This window comes from Prionailurus viverrinus, chromosome A1 (genome assembly GCF_022837055.1).
Source record: "Prionailurus viverrinus isolate Anna chromosome A1, UM_Priviv_1.0, whole genome shotgun sequence".
NCBI classification, from domain to species: domain Eukaryota; kingdom Metazoa; phylum Chordata; class Mammalia; order Carnivora; family Felidae; genus Prionailurus; species Prionailurus viverrinus.
Window position 1 is genome coordinate 14,463,138 of NC_062561.1, and position 14,282 is coordinate 14,477,419.

The 14,282-nt window shown below is 38.3% G+C and overlaps 1 protein-coding gene across 9 annotated transcripts in view; it reads left to right on the forward strand.

The window, feature by feature from the left end:
* NBEA (neurobeachin) overlaps positions 1 to 14,282 on the forward strand; it is a 680,460-nt gene that overhangs the window by 570,581 nt on the left and 95,597 nt on the right. For all 9 annotated transcript variants that reach the window (XM_047854707.1, XM_047854709.1, XM_047854711.1 and 6 more), the window contains one exon: positions 2,340 to 2,452. In XM_047854707.1, the coding sequence (XP_047710663.1) occupies positions 2,340 to 2,452 (113 nt within the window). The remainder of the gene's footprint in view (positions 1 to 2,339; positions 2,453 to 14,282) is intronic.

A 14,282-nucleotide genomic window follows, 5' to 3' on the forward strand; every position in this document is an offset into this window, starting at 1 on the left:
TTAAAAACAATTATGATATCTAATTTTCAACTAATTAATTTTTATGAATAATATAAATGTATGTTACATAAATAATAGCAACATTATTCTATGAAAATACACTCATTTAGTGGAAGACCTATTTTTCATTGAAACCGACAGATTTTTAAGTAGAATGGTAACCCAGAAAACGACAGAGCCTTAAATATGCCATGGGCCCAGTTAGAATCCCAGAAATAGCTCTGCTTAACCAATCTAGACTCTCTCTCTATATTCCATGTGTAGGAAAAAATATGGATAGTAATCAGGTGTCCTAGGTTAACATATACATGAGCTGTCAATAATACATTTAAAATTTTATACTTTTATACTTTGTACTTTGCAGTGATACTGGTTTGGCAGAAAATGTTCATGCACAAGACTTTAATAAAGGTTCCAAATTCTTATTTATTCTCGTCAGTATTATTCATCCCAGTAGACTTACAAACATAAAACAGGTGCATTCATCGGCCGAGCTGTCTAGCTGCAGACATTTTCCTCATGGTTCACCATGTCACTCTGTCTCGTATGCAGTGCATTGCCTTTGCATGGTCCTCATCCGCCAAGAGACCATCCTGCAACTTTCCTTTTTCACTTGGCTGTTTGTTCACCTTTTAAAATTTGGTTCATTTTATGCCATTTTTATCATATGTGTATTCATTCCTTCCACAGACATTTATTGGCAAACAGTGTGTTTGAGATTAAAAATGAAACACAACCCTAGACTCTACATTCGTGAGTGTGCAGAGTAATGGGGAAGCAGACAAGTAAACGTGCATTAGGGGCAACTTACATCTGTGTGAGTGCTGTGGTGGGGGAAGGTAGGGGAGCCCGAACCTGCCCCTCACCTCATTCCGGGGAAGTGCTGTCTACAGGTCACCTATGTCTATAATACGTACCGACATCAATGCACACACCTAAAACAATATGTCATTTTTGTTGTAAAATATAGATTCACAGGTAAAATAGTCACCCAGTAAAATGTGTATGAAATGAATGAATTAGTTTGATCTGATGCTTGCAATAGCACATTTAGTTCTCCCTTGGATTATAGTTCGTTTTTTTTTTCTATTTCACAATCACAATTACCAATTGCTGCAGGAAGTAGGTATCATTTAATGACAATTCTTGACGACAAACAAGATAACGTATGCATATCTATGTTACCGTCGTGCTATATGTGGTGTGTGCACTAAAGCATTCTGGATGAAATCCATACAAATGGATATAAATTATATTAAATCCATGTAAACCATCACGAAGTACTGGTCAAATCACTCTTTTGTATGAATTTGAATGGAAGTTTAGAAAGTTGCCCATGATCAGATTATGACATATTTTTACCTAAAAAAAAAAAACAAAACAAAACTTGTCCAACAAAAGTTTTCTTTGGCCCCTGTTTCTTTAATAGCGATTCTCTTAATTCCCTCTCCTCACATGTTATTTCAGTACCAGTTTATGAGGGCAAGCCAGTGCTGTGCTTTCCCTAAACTTTCCACCTTCCCGCTGTGCTGCAGTGAAACTCGTAAGTCATTCTAGGAAAAAATAAACGGCAAACCCAACCAAAGGTCCAGCAGTTGTCCCCTAAAGTGAAATGACATAATCCATAATGTGTGGGACATCTGCCTCTGAACTTTTTCATTCTGGCTTCAGAGTACTCCCGTGAGCCCTTCTCAAGTGATCCTTAGAACCCTTGGTATAAGCTCAATGTAGCATTCTGTACACTGGCAATATAATTTCTAGGTATATAGTCATTGGAGTAGAATACCGTCACATAACTTGCAAATGTACAGGTCGGCAGGAGGGCCTCATCCATGATCACTTTTAGGAATCTTCACCAGCAGGGAGGGCTGTGCTCTTCAGGCCGGTCATATCGTCATCACAGCCAGCAGCGAAGCAATGGAGAAGGGAGGCGTCCGCGTGGCGGCGGGTTGTAGTGGGTCAAGACTAGGAGTGGGGCAAATCACTTCTGCTCATGTTCTATAGATTCGAACCTCTGAGTGCCATGCCCACAGCTGCCTGTGAGGAAGGTTGAGAAATGTGGTCTAGCCCAAAAAGATAAATCAATGACGATCAACAGCTAACAGTCTCTCCCACAAGCTTCTATTATGAAAAGTCATTCTAGTTACTCGTTTCTTAATTATTATTGAGTGAATTCACTTGAAACACATTGTTGCTAGAGTGCTTTTTATTAAACAAAGACGTAGTTCAATAAACAAGTTACTGTTTTCTGAAATCCAATAGTTTCCTTATATAAGAACAGAAACGATTTCATAAGCAATTCGTGCGTACAGATTTTCATTTCTCTTTTTCTTTGCTAGGACGGACATATAATGACCTGAACCAATATCCTGTGTTTCCATGGGTATTAACAAACTACGAATCAGAAGAATTGGACTTGACTCTCCCAGGAAACTTCAGGGATCTATCAAAGGTAACTTTGTTAATTTTCTTCATAAGACTTTATTCTAAAAGCGTTCCTACCAGGTATATTTGTAAGAAGTAAACCTGCATCTTCTTTTGTGGTCTGTGACTAAAGCACATCAATTCTTAGCATAGGAACTAAGCTGTAAGAGGATAAATTAGTACTAGCATAGACAGAATGAAATGCATACTTGAGAAAAAGCAGATGTAAGGAGAGGTTGCCCACATATCCTTGGTTTCAAAGGTCAAGGTAAAAAAAAAACCCTGAAATTAGAACAAAATATTATGGTAAATTATTTCTATGATATATTTCTTAGGTGATAAGACATATCATCTTGACCATCTGCACACACACGCGCTATGTAGGGAAACATAATAGTGAAAAAAAGTAGGGCACAGTAATTTATCAAGGATCTGTTAAGATACAAGAGAGATTTGGCCCCAAAAAATGGCAAGAAAAAATACATAATGGTGGATAAGAATAAAAAAGCAAATTTTCGGTTAGTTTACCTCATTTATCCAGAGAAAACTTCAGTGGGTTACTAAATTATTTGAAGTGCAGTGAAAAATTAGGAACTAAGCCCCAAAATGCTTCTCTGGAGCCTAAGCTGATGTCAGAGCCAGACCCTAAAGTTTACACATACACTTCAGCCATTTTAAGCCTCAGCTCATTCACTCTGGATTTCACTCTCTTTTCTATCATACTTTTTTTTTTTTTTTGAGAGAGAGAGAGAGAGAGAGAGAGAGAGAGAGAGCAGAGCATGAACGAGCATGCCAGCAGGGGAGGGGCAAAGAGAGAGGGAGAGAGAGAATCTTAAGCAGCCTCCAGGACCAGCACAGAGCTGACGTGGGGCCTGATCTCAGGACCGTGAGGTCACAACCTGAACCGAAATCAAGTGTTGGATGCTGAACCGACTGAGCTACCCAGGCGCCCTTCTACCATTCTTGGTTGTCCACTTTAGCATCCCGCAGCAGGTTAGGGGCCACACGTGTGTGCGTTTGGTTTGGGTGCAGGGAGGGCTGAGGGGCTCAGCAAGAGATGCGTAAGCCCTGCAAGTCAGGGAAACATGCATTGTGGCCAATTTGAGAGTGATCCCACAGATAGTTTTTAACTCAGCGCACCTTCTCTTGCCTCTTTTCTTACTTTTGGAAACTAGACCTACGAGGTTGAAGTTCTGTATTACACGGCTTACTAGCTGTGTGACCTGATGTCACTTTCTCTTAGCCTTGGTTTCCACATTTGTAATACGAGAATAGTACCATCCTAAGCCACACGGTTGCTAAGATCAAATGACACATGCATTTAAAGAATGTGACACTGGTACTTGGCACATTGAAGCACTTCGTGACTATTAGCTATTATTATCATACATGCAATATTTCTTAGCCTGTTTTTGAAGCCAGTGTACAAATATCTGCACATTCTTATCTGTCGTTCACTCTCTAGTTCTTTTATGTTTTGTGTGACCTCCTTATCGAATCTCTGTTGCTACCTCATTGCTAATTTTAGTTATGATGTTACAGGTTTGAAAGGGACCTGAAGAGATGAGTTAGCCAACATCTTACTGAGAATCACACATCTGGGAGAAAACAAAATGCTAGCAATTTAATTCTAATATGGTCTCAAATACAGTAATTTTTCCAGTCCAAATGAACTGAACAAAAATCTTGCATCATTTACCATGGACGAGTAATTATTCAGGCCCAGGTAGATAGAAACAGTGTACTTCATGGGGCCTGCCCTCCCGGAGCAAATATAGTTATAAAGTATCTGAATCATGAAACCATTCTCTGCAAAATTGAATGATAAGGTATGATATTTTACAGAGAACTACATGAGAGGCAACAGGCAGTAGTTAGGAAAGGGAACCCCGGAGCTAGACTGCCTGGGTTCACATCCTAATTCTGCCAACTTACTGGCTTCAGGGTCTTAGACAAGGTTAATTTTCGTTTTGCCTCAGTTTCTTCACCTGTAAAACAGGGGCGATAATAATAGATGTGTTGTGAGGATTTGATGAGTTAGTAAGTGTAAAGAACTTAGGAGAGTTCTTGGCATTTCAACATTAGCTAACACCGTATGTCTAAAGATAATGTAGTAAATCATTGATAGAGGTCATATACTTTGAATTATCTTTCAGATATTGATGATAGAGATGCTATTACATTCATATTAGCATTAGAATGTGTGAAGATATGCATTTTTTGACATGACTTGCCAAGGTTGTGGTGTAATCTTTGGGTGTGAAACAAAACCAAACTAACTCATCAGCGTGAGGATGAAAACTGTCAAAATGGTTCTTTTACACCATCTTGTCTGCATATGTTTTATTTAGCATGACTCAAGTGGCTGTTATATGCTAGTCACTATAAAATACACATACAATAAAATTTATAGTAGATTGTCAAGTAGTATGATATGCAGTATTAAAACCTCAAAAGCTGACTACCACTCTGGCTATTTTAGATTTTTTTTTAAGATTATTTTAAAAACAGGGCAAGAGGGTCTTTTGCTTTGAAATTAACTGGACTATTGTGGCAGTAGGAAGCTTCTCAGTTAAGTTCCCTTTACTTCCTCCATTTATGTATTCATTTTTCAGTCAACAAATGTTTATCGTACCCCTGCTATATGTCAAGCACTGTACTGCATGAAAGAGTGTACAGGAGTTAATAAAGCAGACTTAGTCTCAGCGCTTTTTGGAAAGAGTCCAGTCCAGAGCTGAGATGAAAACTCAGGTAGTTACCAGAAATCTGAAGCCAGCATTTCTGACAATAGGTTGAGTGGGGACTGGACCAAATTGGAGAGTTCATGCTTAACTACTTGAAGACATTGGACTCAAATGTTCTTAAAACACTATCCAACCAAAGAAAACATAGCCTTCATTATGATTAATATGGATTAGAGATGGCATATGGTAAAATATTTGCAAGTCATTATAGATTTTTAATTTGCTCCTATAAAAAAGACATAAATGAAGAGATCACTGTTTCTAAAGTAACTAGAATATGTAAACATTCTTCAGGTTTTTAGTGCTGATTCGTTCAGCGTTCCTTTTGGCAGAGCATTTCCCTCTGTAACTCCCACGTGCTCTCCTGATTGTATGTAATGTTAAATAAGTAGAAGAGGTAAACAAACAAGGTGACGTGAATACTAACTATACGTTCGCAAGCATGGCGTCCTTCGTGCTGCGAACATTTGAACCTATGAGCTCTTAAAAGATAGATAGCTTTTTTTTCTGCTATGTTCCATGCTTTAGTAATTTGTTCTTTATATTCTGTCAGACAAACATGATAGGAAAACGTTAGCAAATTAAAGACTCCTGATGTGTTAATAAATTACTCTTGCATTGTTCCCATGCTTCATTGAATTTCTTAATAGGAACTTCTTACAAATGGACTAGAAACCCAAAACTACCCTGTATAAAAATCATTAATAAACAAGATTTTAATGTATGAAAATATTTTATATACCTAATAGGAACGTGACATTTGAAGTATAATATTATAATTGGAAGGACAAACTACTAGTAGTGAAATATAATAGTAATGAGATGACCATTAAGAAGGACATGAAAGTCTTACTGGTATAATCAATACTACAAATGAAATATTTAATACAGAATTTGTTAATCTTCAAAAGCTCAAGGAAGAATTGGAATATCTGAATGATATTATTAACCAGGAACCTTCTAAAAGGTCTCTAAAAGCAAAAAAAGTGTTCCTAAACAAAGATTGGGACCCGTGGAATAATTTCTAGCAGTGAATAATTCTACAGTTGGTTTCAGTAAGCACCTTTTTTTAAAAATTTTTTTAATATTTATTTATTTTTGAGAGAGAGAGAGAGAGAGAGACAGCACGAAAGACAGAGGGGCAGAGAGAGGAGGAGACACAGAATCTGAAGCAGGCTCCAGGCTCTGAGCTGTCAGCATAGAGCCCGATGTGGGGCTTGAACTCAGAGAGTGCAAGATCGTGACCTGAGCTGAAGTCAGCAGCTTAACCAACTGAGCCACCCAGGCGCCCCGTCAGTAAGCACCTTTGAAGCCCCAGATAATTTTCATGTTCTTTATTGTATAAAAAACATCAGAAGCTGTGAGGCATTCCTGGGTGGCTCAGTCAGTTAAGCATCCGACTTCGGACCCGTGAGATCATGACCTGAGCCGAAGTCGGACGCTTAACTGACTGAGCCACCCAGGCTCCCCTCACAGCTTCTCTGATCTTGCAGTTTGTGGGTTTGAGCCCCGCGTCGGGCTCTGTGCTGACAGCTCAGAGCCTGAAGCCTGCTTCAGATTCTGTGTCTCCCTCTCTCTCTGCCCCTCCCCACTTGCACTCTGTCTCTCTCTCAAAAATAAATAAACGTTAAAAAAATAAGCTGTGAAATATACAATCCCTAGAAAATTGAATTTTTTTCTTTCTTTATAATCCCACATTACACTGGCTTCATGAAATTCTATGTTGTCAGAACTTCTGAATGAAAGCTTGAGAAAACCCAGTTCATATTGGCTTGAACAATAAATCAGTGTTCTGACTGAAAATTCAGAGGCACGTTTGGTTTTCAGCGAGATCTTCAACAGTGATACGTATAATAAAGGTTCTTTAGTTCTTTCCTTCTTCGGCTCTGCCTTCCCCACTTGGGCCTCAAAGTTCATCTCCACTGAGTGGCCTCCAAGAGCTCCAAGTACTCCCCTTCAAGTATTAAAATGGCTGTGTCAGTTGTTCTAGACCTCACATCATACAACCCAAAGGAAAAGAAAGCATCTCACTAAGTAGCGCTCATGGAAGACAGAAGAAACTTTTCTTTCCCAGAAATCCCAGAAAATGTCTCCTTATTTCTCATTGGTGCTGCTTAACAGGGAGGGGAATATGTTCACTGGAGATGAAATAAGCCAGTCATTTCCCATGGTTGGAGCCAAAGGTAGAGTCAGGATCACACAAGACACCTGTCAGGGAATGATGAGGTGAAAGTTGACCAAAGGGAATTTGGATTTCCATTCCCTAAAGAAAGAGGACTTAGTTGTGGTCAGCTCTCTGTTATAAAGTGTCGACTACAATGTATCTGAGTTTCTTCTCTTCTATAATCTAGAGAGTAGCAAATAAATTATAGGTTTGTTTGCACACAGCTACTATATAAAAGGAGCTTTTGCAAGGTGCTAAGAGGACCTTAATGTATAGTCCTCACCCTGGAGGAATATTCACTTGTTATGAGGGGAAAAAAGCCAATAGGCAATGGGTTTTTATTACATGCATACAATTTTAATAGATGAACATCAGGTGGAATCAGAGATAAATTTGCCATAAAGCTAAGGAAGCTTAAACTTCAAGGCCCCTCATGTTTCAGGGGCTTCCTATGCCTTGCCCCTCATCTTACGCTCACAGGCATAGGTTTGTTTTCATAGAGAGCCCCCCCTCCAACAAATTCCTAAGCCCTCTGGACTTTTTTTTCCTCTTCTTTAAAATGAACACAGTACTATTTACGTAATAGGGTTGTTGGAAGAATTAAACGCACTAATGTAGGAAAAGCACGTAGCGTAATACCTAGCACACGGGTAGCATTCAGTGGTAGCTACAAAACACATTTCTATAACTGTCAGCTGAGGGCTCACTGTCTTCGGTACGATCGAAAAAAGTAGAGAGAAAGATGGTTTGATTTAATTTTGTTCTAATAAAATAAAAAGCAATACCTTTTAATAAGATACAGAGTCATGGGGCACCCTGGGTGGCTCAGTCGGTTAAGCGTCCAACTTTGGCTCACGTCATGATCTCGCAGTTTGTGGGTTTGAGCCCCGCGTCCGGCTCTGTGCTGACCGCTCGGAGCCCGGAGCCTGCTTCGGATTCTGTGTCTCCCTCTCTCTCTCTGCCTCTCCCCTGCTTGCGCCCTGTCTCTATCTCAAAAATAAATAAACATTAAAAAAAAAGATGCAAAGTGATATTCTCATGCAGAAAGTAATTGCTTTTCATCTCTTTAAATTGTCAAATTATCAAAACCTTAAACATCCAGATACTGAAGTTAAATGTTTATTGAAACTTGAGATGCACATTTATTTAGACTGAAATATTTTATGACATTTATAATATTCATATTCTTTCTTTAACCCAGTTAATTGAACAAAGAGCACAGGAACAGTGAAAGTTCTTTATCAGTAAAATTTATTAGACCCCTCGTTTTGATTAGCCTTCACAGGTTCTAGTTTTATGTATTACCTGTACAAGGTAGAGGTTATGTTTATTGTTTGGCATGATGGACAGCAAATGAAACAATGTGTCATTGACTTATCTTTTCAGCACTCAACCAGTAGTGGGTGTCGACAATTTTTCCCTCCATGTATACAGATTTTCCTTATGGAGATGCAACGTTGTGGTGAAATCTATCTTAAAACATGATATATGCTAATGATTCAGTTATTCACATATACTCACACGAACCTTGCTCTTAAATTACAGTGGTTACATGGCTTTGACATGAAGCACAGCCTCTGCTCATTAAAGTGTAAATGGAATTTTCCTATTTCCCAGTCATGCCCTCTGATAAATGAAATAGTTTCATCACAAAGCCAAGTCCTGCTAATATTGACATGAGCGTTAAGACATCACACACACACACACACACACACACCCATTCACTGAGTGGAAAAAATATATTTTGTTAACACAGGAATTGTTTGACTGACAGATGATGATAAGCATAACCATTTTCCCAAATTATTATGCCACTTAAAAAAAGGAAGTGATAATGCCTCGAGGCTTTGAAATGTGATAATGCAAATGAACGCACTGAAGTGTGAATACTCTTCAACCGTCCATCCATGATAGTACAGCCAAATGTCTATATGCCATATAGAAGAGAGTTTACCTTGTTAGGTGTGGGGGGGTGCCACATTCAGCAACGTGGCACAAGTTTCTATCGTTATTTTATCTTTTCTTTTTCACCTTAAGTTAACAATATCTAAAATGAAATTCGTTCTGTTTATTTTAATATATAATCTCACTAATGCTTAGGTTTTAACAACAAAACCTGAAGAATGGGCAAAACTACTGGGTGTATTAATAGCTGACTATGATGCTATAAAACTTGGCAGAAGATAAAAATGTGAATGTGTGAATTTAATTCTATACCAAAACCCGCCAAAAACCTACTGCCAAATGTGAAATACTTTTCTAAATATACGTTGAATGTCACCTTAACGTTAGTATACCCCAACTTGAAAACTGTTTTTGTTAGACTCGCTCATACTGCATTGTTGAAGGAGAGGTACTATTTTGAGATGGAGTATTGATTGGCAGTATTTGGAGACCGTTTTAAACTCATGGAATAATCCAACCTGAGGGTATAACTTGCAAAGGGGGGAAATGCAAAAAAGGCACCAATTTCAAAATTGGGTTTATTTGAATTTATATTTCTATTCATGTACTTGCTCTTCCGTTATACAAGCATTTATTGCGCACCTACGTTGTGCCAAGTACTGGAGATAAGAAGACGATAAGACGGTTGAACGTCTGACTTTGGCTCAAGTTATGATCTTACGGTTTTGATTTGTGAGTTTGAGCCCAGCATCCGGCTCACTGGTGTCAGCACAGAGCCCATTTCAGGTGTTCTGTTCCCTTCTCTCTGTCCCTCCCCCACTCCTGCCTGTGCTCTCTCTCTCTCAAAACTAAATAAAACATTTTTTTAAAAAAGACAATAAGAACTGGTTCATACCCTTAAGAATCTATATTCATTTTTAGTTTACCCAGTGGCATATTATGTTCTTTTCCTTCTAACTGAAAGAAAGAACCAACTAAGTTCAGACAAAGACAAGAGTTGGTTCATAGGCACTGTGATAACCAGAAATAGTGAGGTGATTTTGTTCACTTTTATCTCCACTATTTGTTGGAGATATGTAATAGGGTGACAGGGAGCTCTGAGGATGTACACAGAAGTCCCAAACCGGTCCCATGCTCTGCCAGCTTATGCTAAATTTCCCCTAGTCTCTTTTCTAGTTCCTTCCCATTTAGCCAATTGTCCGACCCCTTCAGAGAGAAAGAGAGAGAGAGAGAGAGGGAGAGAGGGAGAGAAAGAGAAGAAAGTGCTAGAGCCTGTCCTGCTTTGAAAACTTTAAGCTGTCAGGGGCACCTGGCTGGCTCAGTTGGTACAGTCTGCAACATTTTTTTCTCTCTTTTTTTTTAATTTTTAAAAGGTGTTCATTTATTTTAAAAAGTGTTTATTTTTGAGACAGAGAGACAGAGACAGAGACAGAGCAGAGTGGGGGAGGGGCAGAGAGAGGGCGACAGAATCCAAAGCAGGCTCCAGGCTCTGAGCTGTCAGCACAGAGCCCGATGTGGGGCTCAAACCCACAAACCATGAGATCATGACCTGAGCCAAAGTTGGTTGCTTAACTGACTGAGCCACCCGGGTGCCCCATGCAACTCTTGATCCAAGGTCATGAAGTCGAGCCCCATGGTGGATGTAAAATTACTTGTCAAATAAATAGATGAATAGTGAAAGAAAGAAAAAGGAAGGAAGGAAGGAAGGAAAAATGAAAGAAAAGAAAAGAAAACTTTAAGCTGTTAGAGAAGGAACTGGGAACCATAGGAGCACTTTTGCAGTGTATGTTCTTAGAATACTACCTGTAGAGAGGAAAAGAGCCTGCTTATGCCCTTTGGGGTCGCATCTGAAGCACAGCATTATTAAGACAAAACTAGGCCAGAGTCCATCTCCTTTAACGTTTCTCTCCCGCTAAAACAGAATTTTCAGTAGAGATGGTCTTGAAACTAATTTGTAGGCTCATCATTATCCTAGCACTTAATACTTAGAAAGCCTTTAGAACTGACACATGAAGATTTAGGATATTTAATTATGCCTCCATTGTTTTTTTTTTATGTCAAAATTGGTTACTTTTCACTAAGATATTTAAAATAATTTTCTTAGGAATTATCCTGGGGTAATGATAATAACAGCCAACATTTGACATGCACTTCTTATGTAGTCATTGTGCTAAGCACTTTACATAGATTTTCTCATTTTATCCTCACAACTTTATGATGGATTGCATCGGTTTTATAAGTTGCATTTCCTTTCATTTGTTACCTATTATTTCCCTACAATAGGTAAATAGAATATACTGAAAAAAACAAGCAAACAAAAAAAAAACCTAAAAACAGGGCACCTGGGTGGTTCAGTTGATTGTCTGACTTCGACTCAGGTCATGATCTCGTGGTATGAGTTCGAGCCCCATGTCAGGCTCTGTGCTGACGGCTCGGAGTCTGGAGGCTGCTTTGGATTCTATGTCTCCCTTTCTCTCTGCCCCTCCCCTACTCACACTCTCTCTCTCTCTCTCTCTCTCTCTCTTTTTCTCTCTCTCTCTCTCTCAAAAATAAAACGTTAAAAAAGTTTTTTAATAATAAAAAAATTCTAGTGTGTAATAAATCTTTTAGATGCCCCCACCTTTCCTAAAAGCCCTACACTACGGACAGCCATGTGATAGGAGCAGAGGAGGCAAAGAAATGCATTGAGGGAGCCATTCTCCACCCCCAAAGACTTCAGTCCTGTGTGGAACTGACAGACCTGTGAATATGCTAATCAATTTTGCTAATCAAAATTCAACTTTAGCTCAAAGTCTCTCTCTCTTCCTAATGTAATTAGTCATGTTTATTCATCCTATGAAAAAAATATAAAGAGAATTGCACTCAAGTATAGCCAGCAAAATATACATCTTAACACATACTTATCAATGCTTCAGTACTTCGGGTTCTGTTTATTAGGAATGGATGTGGGAGTTGTGTGGAGAACAGCTGAAGTTTACCTGATGATGAGAGGCCATGTTGTGCAGAAAATTGTGAAGGGGAGACTTTATCTGTTTAAGAGAACATTTTCACACATTAGAAGTACAACTTTTCTTTTCTTTTTTAAAGATTTTATTTTGAAGTAATTACTACACTCAACATGGGGCTCAAACTCATAACCCTGAGATCAAGAGTCACTCACTCCACCACGAAGCCAACCAGGTGCCCCGAAAATGTTTGTATTAAAAACTTTCTTAGCTATAAGAACACCCCAGAGCATAACCACAATGGAAAGGTCTTAGTGTGAGTTTGAAAGATTTTGCTTCATTGTAGCAAGCAAGCTTTATTTTATTTTGACTTGTTGGTATAGCAATTTTCAAACATAAATAAAAGTACCAAAAATAACTAATACACTTAGTTATTACTAATACACTTAGTAGTTATATATTATAATTACTCACATGTTTAGCTTTGTTTTTGTTCTGCTGAAGTATTTTACAGTAAATTAAAGATATATCATACCTTACCCATAAATACTTCAGTATGAAAAAAGCATTTTTCTTCATAACCAGAACACCATCATCACCCCGTACAAGACTGACAGTTAAAACTCCCTAGCATTATCTAACACTGCGCTTTAAATCAGATTTTCACACTTATCTCCCATATACCTTTAAAATTTGTTTTTTTCAAGCCAAGATTCAGTCAAGGACCTCACGTTGCAATTGATTTTTATGTCTCTCAAGTGTCTTTTACAATAAAATAGCTCCTAACCAGCACCACCCCCCACTTTTTTCATGATATCATGTCATCGAAGAGACTGTTCCAGTGTTTTTATAGAAATCTCAGCTTCTGGATTTGTCTTATTTTCTTCATATTGTCATTAATTTTGTTTTAACTAGTGAAGTTTTGATATATGGTGATTCAAATATCAGTGAAAATTAAAAACAGGAATTTATATTTGGAAATATATGCTCTTTATTGTTTGCTAGCTGAAATATAAAGTTATTGTAGTTAGATTAAAATTTATAGAAGTTTAAATGTTTTCTGGGTCATATAATTGAAAAAAAAGCCCCTCACATTCTATACATGGGATAAACCAACTTCTTTTTTTTAATATAGTTTATTTATTTATTTTGAGAGAGAGCGAGCATGAGTGGGGGGAGGGGCAGAGAGAGAGAGAGAGAGAGAGAGAGAGAGAGAGAGAGAGAATCCCAAGCAGACTCCACTTTGTCAGCATGGAGTCCAATGTGGGGCTCAAACTCACAAACCACGAGATCATGATCTGAGCTGAAGTTAGACACTTAACTGACTGAGCCACACAGGTGCCCCTATAAACCAAATTGTTAAGCAAACAGTGCAAAGGGATTAGGGAAGACTAAAATCTCCATTATTCTCACTTGTCGTTTTATGTATATTCTTCAAAAATTTTTTCTCTGAATACTTAAGCAAAAATAAATTGCATATGTACTATAAGATTTTTAGGAAGCCATTGGGGGTGCCTGGGTATCCCAGTCAGTTGAGCATCAGACACTTGATATTGGCTTAGGGCATGATCTTATGGTTGAGAGTTTGAGACCCACGTCAGGCTCTGTGCCGAGTGCAGAGTCTGCTTGGCATTCTCACTCTCTCTCTCTCTCTCTCTCTCTCTGTCCCTCTCTCTCTCTCTTTCTCTCTCTCTCTCTCTCGATCTGCCTCTCTCTCTCTCTCTCTCTCTCAAAATAAATAAATAAGCTCTTTAAAAAAAAAGAAAGAAAACTATTGATAATGCTGTGATGCTGAAATTGCTTATGATGCAAATGGCCTTTTTCAACCCTGGTACTCGTAATAATAATTTACTATTACCTATAATCCATTCTCCACACAACCATTGGAGTTATCTTTATAAAGCCTACTTCAGATCTTTTTTTTTGTCCTGCTTAAAAGCATTCGTTGACTCTCCCCTTCACTTACCATAAAATATGTTTCATTTCCCTGATCTACAAAGCCATATGATGTGCCTCTACCTATTTTATCACCTCATCTCCTAAACTCTTCCTCTCATCCGCTATACTTTAGGCACAGTCTTTCTGTTCCCTGAACATGTC